At 50.4% G+C, this 12908-nt stretch overlaps 1 protein-coding gene across 3 annotated transcripts in view; it reads right to left on the reverse strand.

The window, feature by feature from the left end:
* VASH2 (vasohibin 2) overlaps positions 1–12908 on the reverse strand; it is a 35883-nt gene that overhangs the window by 8056 nt on the left and 14919 nt on the right. For all 3 annotated transcript variants that reach the window (XM_036872014.1, XM_036872005.1, XM_036872022.1), the window contains 2 exons: positions 8570–8951; positions 7225–7340 (listed from right to left, as the gene is read on the reverse strand). In XM_036872014.1, the coding sequence (XP_036727909.1) occupies positions 7225–7340; positions 8570–8951 (498 nt within the window). The remainder of the gene's footprint in view (positions 1–7224; positions 7341–8569; positions 8952–12908) is intronic.

The raw sequence follows: 12908 nt of genomic DNA on the forward strand, positions 1-12908 counted from the left end.
AGATTGGATGTTGAAGCCGCAAGAAGCATCAGAACCAGAAAGTGATGGCAGCATGCTGGGGACAGAAGCGGGGACAACATCATATCCTGGGGCTGAACAACGAGTTGGCGTGTAGTCTGTGTGACACTGGCTCTCGGGAAAGAGGCAGTAAGCGGAGGAAAAGCCTACAGGGTTTTCCCTAAAACCACGCAGTGCCCTTTCTGTCCCTCTGACTAAGGGCTGTGTCTGGGGCATCTCCTCTCCTCACGTCTCAACTCCCCAGCCCCCAAGCCGTCACTGGGCAGGATGGGTCAGAGGGCCTGAGTGGCAGCCGGACAGCAGGCCTCCTGAAACTTGCTTGCTACTTATTCATTCACAACAATTTATTAAGCAGCACTTTGTGCCAAGCACCTTGCAAGTCTCGGGGTTACCAAGACAAACGGCAGCTCAGTGGAGCCAGAATCCGTTCCCCTTTCTTCCAGTGGAAATTTACCTCTTGCTTCTCCCCTACGAGTGTGAGATACTGATTCAGGGACAGGGCCCAGCTCTGTCCAGTTCAGGGCCGCCTGATGGGGACGCACAGACCATCAGTCAGGCTGCTCACGCTTCTTGCTCCTGTTTCCCCTGAGGTCACAACCCCTCAGGGTGCGGGGTGCACGTGCCCGTGTTCACACGCACCGTCCCCACACACCACACACTCGCAAGGACCAGTTTAGCTGTGATCCTTGTGGTCTCTGGATTTGAGAAAGGGATATATGGTAAAGGAGCAATGTTAATCTCTCGGTCCTCAGTGCTAAGGGTGTGGAACGGACTAAATCAGGGATGGTGTTGGCCCAGCATTCACAAGTTCAGGGAGACCCCAGGCCCTCCTCTCTGGTCTAGTCTGGCAGCAGTCAGGTCAGGCCAGGCCCTGATTTAGGACTCACGGCCTATGTGGGTACGCCTCAGGGACGAACACTGGGATGGCGGGGTGGTTCCCTCCCACCTGTCACCTTCATTCAAAGCCAGTCCTGCGCCTCGCTCACATTCCTTACTTCCCAGGACCGCAGGCACCACTGCTAGCAGCTGACAGGGCAGACAGCTGAGGCTGCTATGTGAACAGACAGGCTTGAGCCAAAAGAGATGTGGCTCTGAAGAGATCCTCCAGCCTTTTGCCCTTTCTTTCAAGCCCTCCCCAGGCAGGAGCTCTGGCCAGAGACCAAGAGCCATGGGCCACTGAGATTCCAGGGCACAGCTTCCAGGCTCTGATCTCACCTCCCCTTTCCATGGCAGAGAAGCCCTGTAGGAACCCCAACCCGGCATGACTGTTTCAATCGTCAGCTCTGGAGGCTCTTGGCTCACTCTGCCAGAGGCAGTCTTTCCTGATAAGGCCCATCACTCCATCTTGGTTTCTTCAAGCATCCCCGGGGACCCTGGACCATATGAAATCCCCTGGGGAACGAAGCAGGGCGGGCCGCTGAGTTGGAGACTACCTTCTCTGGGCTCCTGGAAAGAAACCCCACATCATCGTGGAGGTTTTACTTCTCCCTCCATAACCTTCCTAGCTTTCTCTCCCTCTTTGTGCCCCTGCTACGTTCCATGTGAAGGCAATTTTCCCCTTTCCTCCCTTGGGGAGATTTTCTCATTTGGGGTCTATAGAGAATGACTTCTTGGGCCCCATTCAAAATATGTTCGATGTGATTAGATCATGGAACCAAACTGCTTCTCCTATGACTACATCATGACTTCATTTATTAATGACTTGAGGGTCTCGCTCAACCAGCTGCCTGGAGTCATCTTCATGAGCCTGGTGATGGAACGGCGCAGGAATTCCCTCAACCAGCTGCGGCCCAGCAGTGACAGGAGACCGCTCACCGGGCTGAGTAACCTCTGCGACCCTGAGGGTCTCCAGCAGGGTGAGTAAAGCCCACTGGAGGCACGAAGTACCCTCGAGATAGATGACAAAGAAGGGAAATCAAAGAGAAGGAAAAAAAAAAAAATCGTGAACAGCAAAGAAGAGAGCAGAGACAGAGGGGGAAAAAAGGAGGCAGACAGGGAGAGAAGACAAAGATGGTCTCGTGGGTCCCGAGGGACTCTCGCCCCAGTTCAGAAGAATGCTCCTCGGGGTCACTCCAGTTGGTAGGAGCTGCTTTCATGCGAACACAGGCAGCCCAGCCAGAAAACCACTGTCCACTCACCCCCACTCCCCCGGGTTCAGGCTACAGTCAGCAGGCCAAGAGCTGTGGACTGTCAGAGACGGAAAGGACCCCAGGGAGCATCTGGGGGTTCTCAGTGGAAGCATTTTAGGTGGAATGGTTCTTTACGGGGGAGGATGGTCGTCCATAGCTTTGCAGGGCATTTACCATCTTGGCTCCCAGGACTGTGATACGCAAAACCCTCCCCTCCCACTGCACTTCTAACCCTTCTCCCCCAGGGGGCGCCCTGGCTCCTGTTGAGAACCTCTGTGAACACCCCCCAGTGAACAGCTAAGCGGAGACTGAGGCCCAGAGTTGTAAAGGAGTTGGTTCAAGTTCGGTAAAGGCCTTTTACACCTAGATCTCAACCTCCATCTCCATGACTCTGTAAGAACTTCAGGAAACAGCCTGACTGTTCTGTGCGGACGGTTCTCTAAACACTCCTAGAGGAGCAGCGAGTACGAGAAAGGACTCGTGGGTGGAAGGGTGGAGTCCCTGTTTCTCTCTCGAAACTTTGTCTCAGCTGACACTAACGTAGTCACTGCTACTTGCCCTCCTCCCACTCAGCTGACTCTCCGGCAACCCAGTGACACCGATCCTCCTTCCTAGAAGGATTATTCAGACATGTGCAAAAATGGAGAGGAATGCAGGGCTGGAAGTAGCTCCAGCTGCAGGGAGGTGGTGGCTGGGGATATAAAGCCACTAAAATTATCCACACACAGACAAGGGCTGGGGCCCCACAGCTGATGGGCCTCTTGCCTGTTATGGTAATTTTCCACCCTTTGGGCCACTCCCCGGCTTCCCTGTGGCACCCAACACATTTAGAAATGACTTGATGGCCTTAGGTCATGCTGAAATAATAACACAGTGAGAATCACCAAACCCTTCCTAGTCCCGACCATGCCCAGAGTTTGATGGAGTTATTGGGTCATAGTCAAATCTGTCACTTTCTCGTTTCCTAGCCAAAGCAAGATTACTTGGAGGAAAGCCTGCTTGGTGAAGGCCATGGGTAGAAGCTGAGAAGCTGCTTTTCTCCAGACACACCTCTAGGAACCAGGCTGTCCTGGATTCTAGTCTGTTGCAATGGCGGAGGCTGGGAGCTGGAGAGGGATGGAGGGGCTTGGTGCTCAGTTCTTCCCGTGGTCCCCACCTCTCACAGCCTTCCTTTTACTCTCACCTCCTGCATCTCTCTTCCCTCTCTTCCTACGTGGTGGCCCCTGCCATCCCTCACCCAGCCCTGCAACCCAGAAGTCAGGGTTTAGGAGGAGCCGGGGAGAGACCCTTCCCTCCTTGTAACTCCTCCATCCACTGTGAAACTTCAGCCAAGATATTTGCCCTCTAGATTCCTCTCCTGACCTCCAGGCACTAGGAGAAAAGAAGCGGCAGGGGCTTCCACCACCAAGAATAACCGCGGTCTTACTGGATTTGCTCACATCAAATTGTCCATAAGCACCCACAAGCCACCTGGGTTCCCTTGATGGGCAAACAACCAAGGCCACCTGGCCCTAATTGTGAAAAAACAAATCCCCATATTCTGACCCTTGGGAGGAGTTTATGAAGGAAGACTCCTGGGAACCAGGGCTCTGCCCAGAAGAAGGGGCTGCGGAGAAGGGTCATGAGTCCAAGGGATTCAGAGGCTGGCTGCAGCCACTCTTCACCGTTTCGGAAAAGTTTACATTTTCACGGAACCATGAGCCGCCACCTGTGTGCTCCTGGGGCCTGCTCGGCTACAGCTGGGACCAATTCAGGGCACGAAGGAGGCTGATGGAATTGAATCTCGTCTCCCTGCACGTCTTCCTTCCTGACCCCTCGGGGACGACCGCCCTCTCCGGAGTCTTTCTCCCCCTTCCCAGGCCCACTCCCACGCCTCGGGAGGGTGGGCCCTGACACTAGAGAGGGGCTTTGCACTCACATCCTAGGCAGTCTAACAGCCGTCCTCTGCAGGCCCCGGCGCGCTTCCGTGCCTTGGCTGCACGACAAAGTAGCTGCAGAGTAGAGCAGGGGCATGGCCTGGGGGATGACTGAGAACAGGACTTCTCTATCTGGCCCACAGGAGAAAGGCCAGTTGGGTTCCTCCCAGAGTGACTTCAGAGGGGCCCAACCACGGTCGCACCCTCTAACCTCACCCCAGCACCCTCATTACCCAGAGGCCCAGGCAGGACCAGGCAGGGCTGAGCCCCTGAACCACACCCAATGGCCTCACCCGCCCCTCTCAGCAGACGTAGGACCTTCCTCTTGACGTTCCGTTTTTTTTTTTAAAGTCACGCCCCAAATCAGTTCCCCCACATTGACTGATCAAACGGTGGCTCTCCAGGTGTGGTCCCTGGGCCGGCAGCATCACCAGGGAACGTGTGAGAAGGGCACCTTCTCAGGCCCCACCCAGATCTGCTGAATCAGGAAGGCTGGGGGCAGGGCCCGGAAACCTGTTTGAACAAGCCCTCCGGGGGGGTTCTAGGTTTGCTCAAGCTTGAGAACAGGGTTATAGGATCCTTCCGTCTCTCCTCAGATGGGCCCTGTGTGCAGCCCTTTTTTTCACCCTGTACTGATAACCCACCTCCTCCACTCCCACCAGATGACCAGGCCTCCTTCCCCAGCAGGATCAAAGCCGTCTGATGTACGGTCGTCAACTTCTACCTCCTCATCCCCCTTAAACCCTCCCTCTTCCCCACCGTTTTCTGCGGGCACAGGCGTACGCCTCCACACCCCTGATCCTTTCTCTCGCCCTCTGTTTCTTCCACATCTACTACGCTGGGTCTTCTTCCTCTGGCCCACTCAGGACCTTAACATCACTTCTTTTTCTCTTTTCTCTCCCTTCTTTCCTTGCAAATTGATCCAGCTGTTGTTTCAAATGTCACTTCTGAGGAGATGGCTCTAAAAGCATGATCTCTTATTTCCCAACATACTCCAACTCCAGATCTGCATTTTCAGCTACAACAAACACCCCGCTCCCTGGGTGCCTAAGAAGCACCTCAGAGTCCACAGTCCAAACTCAAATTCACCTTCTTACCCCACTCAAACCACCACCAATACCACCACCATCACCAGCAGCTTGTCATCCTGACTTTTGTCTCTACAACCAGTTTCTAAGATCTTATTGGCTTTACCATCCCTGGGCAATCACAGTAACTTTTTCTGGTTCAAAACTTAGTATATTTTGGACTGCAAAGTTCCTGTGGATCCAAGTAAAATGACTCGGACAGGAATCGCCTTAAAAACCAACGGCTGCCATTCTGTGCATAAATCCGTCAGGTAGAATGCCTAGGGTTTCATGTACCCTGGACGCCAGAGTCTCAAGGGGAGAGAAAGACTTTATGGACTGCTCAACGTTTGCTTAAGAGTGGGAGCCCCTCAGGAAAGGACTCAGGCTTCCACGGGCAGAAAGGATGATCAATCAGATTAAAGGGCCCCCTCCCCTGCTTCAGAAGCCACCAGATTCCCATTTCTGGGTCACTCACTCTATGCCAAATGACCCTCTGGGAAGGGCTGACATGTCCATAGTCCTGTGAGACAACTGCTACTTTGTTCAGGGACAGCAATGAATGGATGTTAGAATCAGAGAGGAGGAGAGACAGGGTTAGGGTCAAGGTCAAGGGTGCTCGTCAGCATCAGGGGCAGGAACAGCATCAGAGGCCATGTATGAAAGGCTTGAAGCCATCCTGCTCCCCAGAAAGACACACCTATGTTGAAACCACCCTGACTGACCTTCAGCTACAGGAGCACCTGACCCTCCTGCTTCGTCATTCCTCCCCTTTCAAACCCTGGGTTCCAGTCATTTTGCCCAAGGCCTTCCTGGCTGTAGAGGTTGAAGCCTGGGATTGGCAGTGGGAGGTGGAGGGGCGATGAACAGGAAACCTTACCTTCCTCAGAACTGACAATACTTGGTCCTGTCCTATTCTTCCAAAAACAGAACCAATGCTCCCCTCCCCCGCCACCTTCCCAGAGTCAAGAGACCTGGGTTCTGGCCCCAGTGCCATCACTGGCCAGCTACACGACACAGCAAAAGATGACAAACCTTTTTTGTGCTCTGCTTTCTTCATCTAAAAAGGAAAACCGTACAACTCTCCCTTCTCCCTCTACAGAACTGATGTGACAATGATATGCTTGCGTACAGCAGTTCACCATTAACAAATCGCTCTCATTACGTCTTCTAACTTGATCCTCACAGTACCCTGTGATATAGGCAAGGAAAGCATTTTTATCCTCTTTGACGGATGAGGAAACTAAGGCTCCCGAGGGATTTGCCCAGGCTGCAAGGTTAACAGGCAGCAGAGCCGGGGCCCAAGCTTGACTTCTGTGCCCTGTACCACTCGGTCCCCTGCACGGTGAGAACCCATGTGACAGACACAGCATGCTGCTGGTATTAGTCAAAGTAGTAGTTTTTCCCAGTGTAATTATGACCCACATATTTGCCAGTGGATTATCACTGGTTACTTTGGGTAGCCTCAGCATCTCCAATCCATCATTTCTTAAGTGGGTCATTTTGAACTAAGATGCAGGTGTGAAATCACTAGCTTCAGGGCTAAAACAGGGGAGGATACAGTCAACCAGGGAAGAGGATGAGCCTAGTGGTATTTCTGACGCCACCATCCATGGAGGGCGATTGCACTTTCTGCTGGGCACAGAAGGCTAAGGTTTTAGGCAAGTTCATCATTTCTAACAATCTCATTTTTGGGGTGAGAGAACTTGAGCCCGGAAAGGTTGCATGACATGCCTAAGACCCCATAGCTCCTTAAGCAGCTGAGCTGGCTCCAGACATGGGTTTCCTAACTCTAAGGCCAATGCTCCTTCCATGATGTCAGGACTTCGCACTGTTCTCCGTCTCACACTATCTGGGGCTTATCCCTCCAACTGTGTCTACAGCTGACAGTCAGAAGGGTAAGAGCACTGGGGGTGATGTGCATGGTGGATCCTTTTGCATAAGAGATATCCACCGAATGAGGGGCAGATCTCTTGGAGATCACCATTTGGTTCAAATGCCGAGCCCAGGACACAACTTCATCCCCAAGGGCCAGGACAACCTCACAAACATGTGTGCTAGGCCTTAATTTGGGGAAGAGGAAATACTACTCACGACTTGTCTCGCCTGCCGAGCCGTCTTGGGGGGCTTGCCTGCCTCCTTCGTGGGGACAGTGATTTTCCCCGGCTTCTCACTTGGGTTGGAGAGTGGGCACTTGCAGGTTTCAGGATCTGGAGGAGATACAAGGAGTTACCACGCTGGTTCCTAACAGACCCGCCCTCGTGCCTTCCTACAGCCCAGCATCTCAACCCCTGCCCGTTCATGATCCCGGGGTTTAGAAGGCCCTGAGTTGGAGACCTCCTCCTGACACACTGATGTGCTTCTCTCATGCTGCACTGACAAGAAGCAGAGGTACCACTTCCCAGAGGATGACAGGATTACATTGTGCCCCTTGCCCCACGGCAGAGAGAGGAGCAGAGCCCAATGTCTCAGCCTCCTGGGGCTGTTTGGTTGCTCAGAAAATTCCCCTCTCGCGAAGGCCAAGTCCCATCCACGTTGCCCCAGAAGCCAACTTGTTCCTTTTCTGACCCTCCCACCCCACACGCATGCGCAGAGTGGGTCCAGCTGATCCAGAATCTCCATTACAGGTGCTGCCGAGTGAAGTCCCCAGGTGCTAAACACAACCAAGCCTGAATTCGGCATAATCCCCTGCCCCTGCGGGTCTCAGCATACACACAGGCTTTCTCTCTCAGTGACTCCACGAGCTCTGGAGGAGCAGGGACAAACAGGCATCCTGTCACCTTGGAAGTGACATGGTAGAAGGAAGAAGTGCTTATGAGTGTAGTTTATATAAAGCCAGCAGAGCGCATGCTCCTTCGTTTGCTTTTGTGACTCCAGGTCAGAATTTTATGCCAAAGGGCTTTGCAACTTACAAAGCAAAGCAGAGATAAAACACGACTCTGAAATATATTATAACAGCAGGGTGACCCACTCATGCTGGCTTGCCTGAGACTTTCTTGGCTTTAAGTAATGAAAATCTCATGTCCTCAGAAACCCCTCAGCTTCAGGGAAACTGAGATGACTGGCCACTCCTACCATAAAGACAAAACAGAATAAAACAAAACTAGAGGCTTAGTATAAAATGACTAACATTTTAGATTGACTCATAGAAGGAACTGCAGGCCAAGACTCTGCTTCAGCTACAACACCTATATTGAGCTTAGCTCTAGTTTTTAAAGTAGTAAATGCAAAGAGACTGAAACTGTCCGTGTCAAAAATTGAATGATTTTTTTTTTTTTAACAGGGTGCCTACTAAGCAAGATAACCTCAAGAAACTTTTGACCATCTCAGAAACACAGGGCACATGGCAATAGAGAAAGAGAGAGAGGGAGGGAGAGAGAGAGAGAGAGAACGAGGAAAGAACTCTCTTTCATTGCTCATTTGCCTCCCCTGCACCTACCTTCATTCTCATGTCCCTGGCATATTTCTCCAGCTCCTTCCTTATGTCAGCCCTCAACATCTTTGAGACATTGAGGACCAGCTGCTTCCACTCGATGGGCTGGAAGCTATGAGGCTCATGGGGGACATACAACCCAATCTTGACCTTCTTGACTGTGTGCAGGTATTTCTTGTAGGAGTCTTCAAAGTCAAAGATGAGGTCACTCAGAGTCCGAAAGGTCAATGGCTTGTCCATCAGCTCAGCCCTTCGGCTCATGCCCAGTGAGCCATAGCGGCCGTTGCAGTAAATCCCCAGCACAACATGGTGAAAGTAGTTTCCTGAGAAGTAGGTTTTAAAGCTGATGGGGAATCGCTCGATGGAAGGCTGTCCATTGGTTAAGTATCTTAGAGAATCTGAGTCAAGGAAGAGAAAGGAGGCCTTGAAGATACCAGAACTTGGACTCCCAGGAAAGGAAAGTAGCCCATACGGTCAGTGGGTCCACCCCTCTGCCTCTGAGCAGGCCCAGACCTAACCTTTCCAGACCGATCCTCTTATAAAGGATTCACTGGATATGTTTGAGTACCTGCTACATGGTGCGTACCAAACCAAATTAATATGGGACAAAGAGGGAAGATCTGCCAACTTCTTTAGTAAATAAATAAATGTAAACAAAACCGTAACAACGTACTTTATCCTCCCTCGGTGCTCTACAGGGGATGGTAAGCTATTAAAAGTTGGTTTCTGCCATTGGAATGATGTTCTCAGTCGTTAATTCTGGCTGGAGTATGTGGGACAGACCAGGAATTGAAGGTCTCTGCAATGGTGCAGGGAGAAATGACAACCAGAGCCAAGGCAAGGCAGTGGAGATGTAAAAGACACAGACCAACTGATAGGATGGGAAGGGACAGAATGGTGTCAGAATGGGTCATATCCGCGCCTTGTCTGCTCCTCTCATTGGCCCCAGCACACCCATGCCAGTAGCCTTGGGTACCACAGAGAGCTGCCTGCAGCATCCGAACCTCAGGCTCCCTTCAGTCCCCAACCCAGCTGGTGTCACAGCTCAGCTCTCTCCACGTGTTGGCCCGTCTGGATTGAGCCACCCAGCCTCTTACCATTAACTCGGTTTGGGCCCAGCAACCCCACATGGTGCAGCTTCAAGTAACTACGCCCACTGACTCCACACGCTGCAACGACGGACAAGAGGCACCACATCCTCAAGTCCACCTCAAAGTCTCTGGACAGCCCTGGCGTGGCCGTGGAGACTCAAAGACCCAACTCTTCTGGAGAGGGATACTGGAAATTCAAATACACTCTGCTGAAGACCGTTGGTGTCTCCAGACCTTTTCTAAGGGAGATAACAATCCAGGCTCTTAACATGGTGGCTTGTGCACGGTGAGTGCTCAGTAAGTGGGTACCATTCTCCGCTCTCTGAGAACTTGTCTTCACCATTTCTTGCCCCTGCTCCAATTTACCTTCCACACAGTGGCCAGAATGATCTATTGAAGCCAAAATTTGGTACATGTCCCTCTTCTGCTTAAGTTTTCAGTGTCTCTCATCTTCTCCAGGACTTGGTCCACATCCCTCAGCAAAGTCCTGCCATGATTCAGCCCCTGCTCATCATTCCTTGTACCGTCTCATTTCCCCCGCACTCTGGGCTCAGACACTGACCTACAGTTGACCCATGACTTTTTTTTTTTTTTTTTTGCCTGCAGTGCAGCTTGCAGGATCTTAGTTCCCCAACCAGGAATTGAACCCGCACCCTCAGCAGTGAAAGCGCAGAGTCCTAACCACTAGACCTCCAGGGAACTCCCGACCTGTGACATTTTTGAAGGATACACCCTGAGACCATAAAGAACCCAAAGGTCTGTGCCCATTGCCCTCAGCACATACTCCCCCAGAATATGAAGTCAAATATAACTGAAAATTTTAAATGACCTTTACATTACAAAGCCATGAGACCAAAGTGACCTATGAAACTTTCAAAAATAAGCTACTAAAACCCACTGTACAGGACCTCATGTCTGCATCGTAGTATAACTTCTTTTATGGCTTCACTCACACATCAGTCTTATATTGTGGGGGATTTAAACCTGGCAGAGATCTTTGGGGTCTCCTAAGAATCATGAGAGATAAGGATGCTATTGGGGGTTTCCCTGGTGGTGCAGTGGTTAAGAATCCGCCTGCCAATGCAGGGGACACGGGTTCAAGCCCTGGTCCGGGAAGATCCCACATGCCGCAGAGCAACTAAACCCATGCGTCACAACTACTGAGCCTGTGTGTCACAACTACTGAAGTCCACGTGCCTAGAGCCCGTGCTCCGCAGCAAGAGAAGCCACCACAATGAGAAGCCCGCTCGCCGCAACTAGAGAAAGCCCGTGCACAGCAACAAAGACCCAACGCAGCCAAAAATAAATAAATTAATTTATTTTTTAAAAAAGGATGTTATTGGGCTTTCTCTCTTTACACAGGCTGCACCCTGACTGGAACAGCCTCACTTCCTGGGTGTGATACCTTCCCTGACCTTCCTCAGTGTGGGGTAAGTCTCCCACACCCCCTGCAAGAACTCCCACAGCACTTGGTGCTTATTCATCCTGCTTTGTGTGTGTGTGTATGCGCACGCACGTGTGTGCGTTTGTATCTTGTAATGGCAGGAATTGTGCTTTGCATCCTTGTGTCCCCAGGCACCGCACAGGCCTGGCACACAGAAGTACCTGGTTAGTGCTTGCTGAAAGGATGAATCTTAGATTGTGAGGATACATTTCCTTGCGCTTAAAAAGACTGTACTCGACAGAGAAAGACAAACACTGTATGATATCACTTACATGTAGAATCTAAAAAAATACAACAAACTAGTGAATATAACAAAAAAGAAGCAGACTCACAGATATAGAGAAGAAACTAGTGGTTACGAGTGGGGGGAAGGGGCAACATAGGGATGGGGGAGTGGGAGGTACAAACTGTTGGGTGTAAGATAGGCTCAAGGATATCCTGTACAACATGGGGAATATAGCCAATATTTTGTAATAACTGTAAATGGAAAGTAACCTTTAAAAATTATATTAAAATTTCTTTTAAGTAAAAATAAATTTTTTTAAAAAAGGTCTGCACTGGGTGTGGGGCTAATCCAGTACCCTTAAGAGAAAGAAGCCTTGTCCTCTACCCTCAATTAAATCACAGATGGCTCCTCTCTATAAAAATAGTTACCTGCTTTCTCTTCACTTTATCATGTGAGATAAACTGGCAGTAAGGGAGTGAAATCACAACCTTCTGAGTCCTCTTACATAAATTCTTACTTGCTTTCTGGGGCGAGTTCTCTGGGGCTGGAACAAGGGCATTCCTCAGTTAAGTCAGTGTAACAAACACTGGGTGAGTGTTTCCTGTGCCAGACAGACTGCTAGGTAGGGCTGCAGAGCCAAAGATGAAGACTCCCTGGAAGTCTGATAGGGAGACAGACTCAAAGTGGACACAATACCATCAGTATGGAGGTTCCTCAAGCAAACTAAACATAGAATTTCCATATGACCCAGCAATTGTACTTCAGGCACTTCAGGTATATACCCAAGAGAAGTGAAAGCAAAGACACACCAATGTTCACAGCAGCATTATTCACAATTGCCAAAAGGTGGAAATAACCAAAGCGTCCATCAAGGGATGAATGGATAAACAATGTGTGGTATATACATACAATGGAATATTATTCAGTCTTAAAAAGGAAGGAAATTCTGCAATATGTTACAACATGAATAAACCTTGAGGATATTACGCTAAGTGAAATGAGCCAGTCACAAAAGGACAAAAACTGTTATGATTCAACTTTATGAGGTACCTGGAGTGGTCGAATTCATAGAAACATAAAGTAGAATGGTAGTTGCCAGGGACTGGGGACCCTGTGTTTAATGGGCTTAGCATTTCAGTTGGGGAGGAGGAAGTTTAGAGATGAATGGTGGTGATGGTTGCACAACTGCGTGAATGTCCTCAATGCCACTCAATCGTACACTTAAAAATAGTTAAAATGGTAAATTTGTGTTATGAATATTTTACTGCAATTCTTAGAAACCCCGCATTCGCAATGTATGTGTCAAGTCATTATGCTGTACACCTTAAACTTACATGGTGCCCTAAGTCAATTTTATCTCAAACTGAAAAAAACCCACCCCAACGTGACGTGTTGTGAGACAGGCATCCCTGCCATCTCAGGAAGAGCAGAGAAGAGGCCTCGGGACCAGAATGAGTCCCACAGGACAGTAGAGTCAGCCAAGGGGAGAAGAGTGAGTGGGGAGGGGAGTGGAGGGGCCTCCAGTCGATCCTGTGACAAGTCACCAATCACTCGGATTTGCTCCATCACTACAGCAATCAGTAA

Source organism: Balaenoptera musculus, chromosome 1, assembly GCF_009873245.2.
Source record: "Balaenoptera musculus isolate JJ_BM4_2016_0621 chromosome 1, mBalMus1.pri.v3, whole genome shotgun sequence".
NCBI lineage: Eukaryota > Metazoa > Chordata > Mammalia > Artiodactyla > Balaenopteridae > Balaenoptera > Balaenoptera musculus.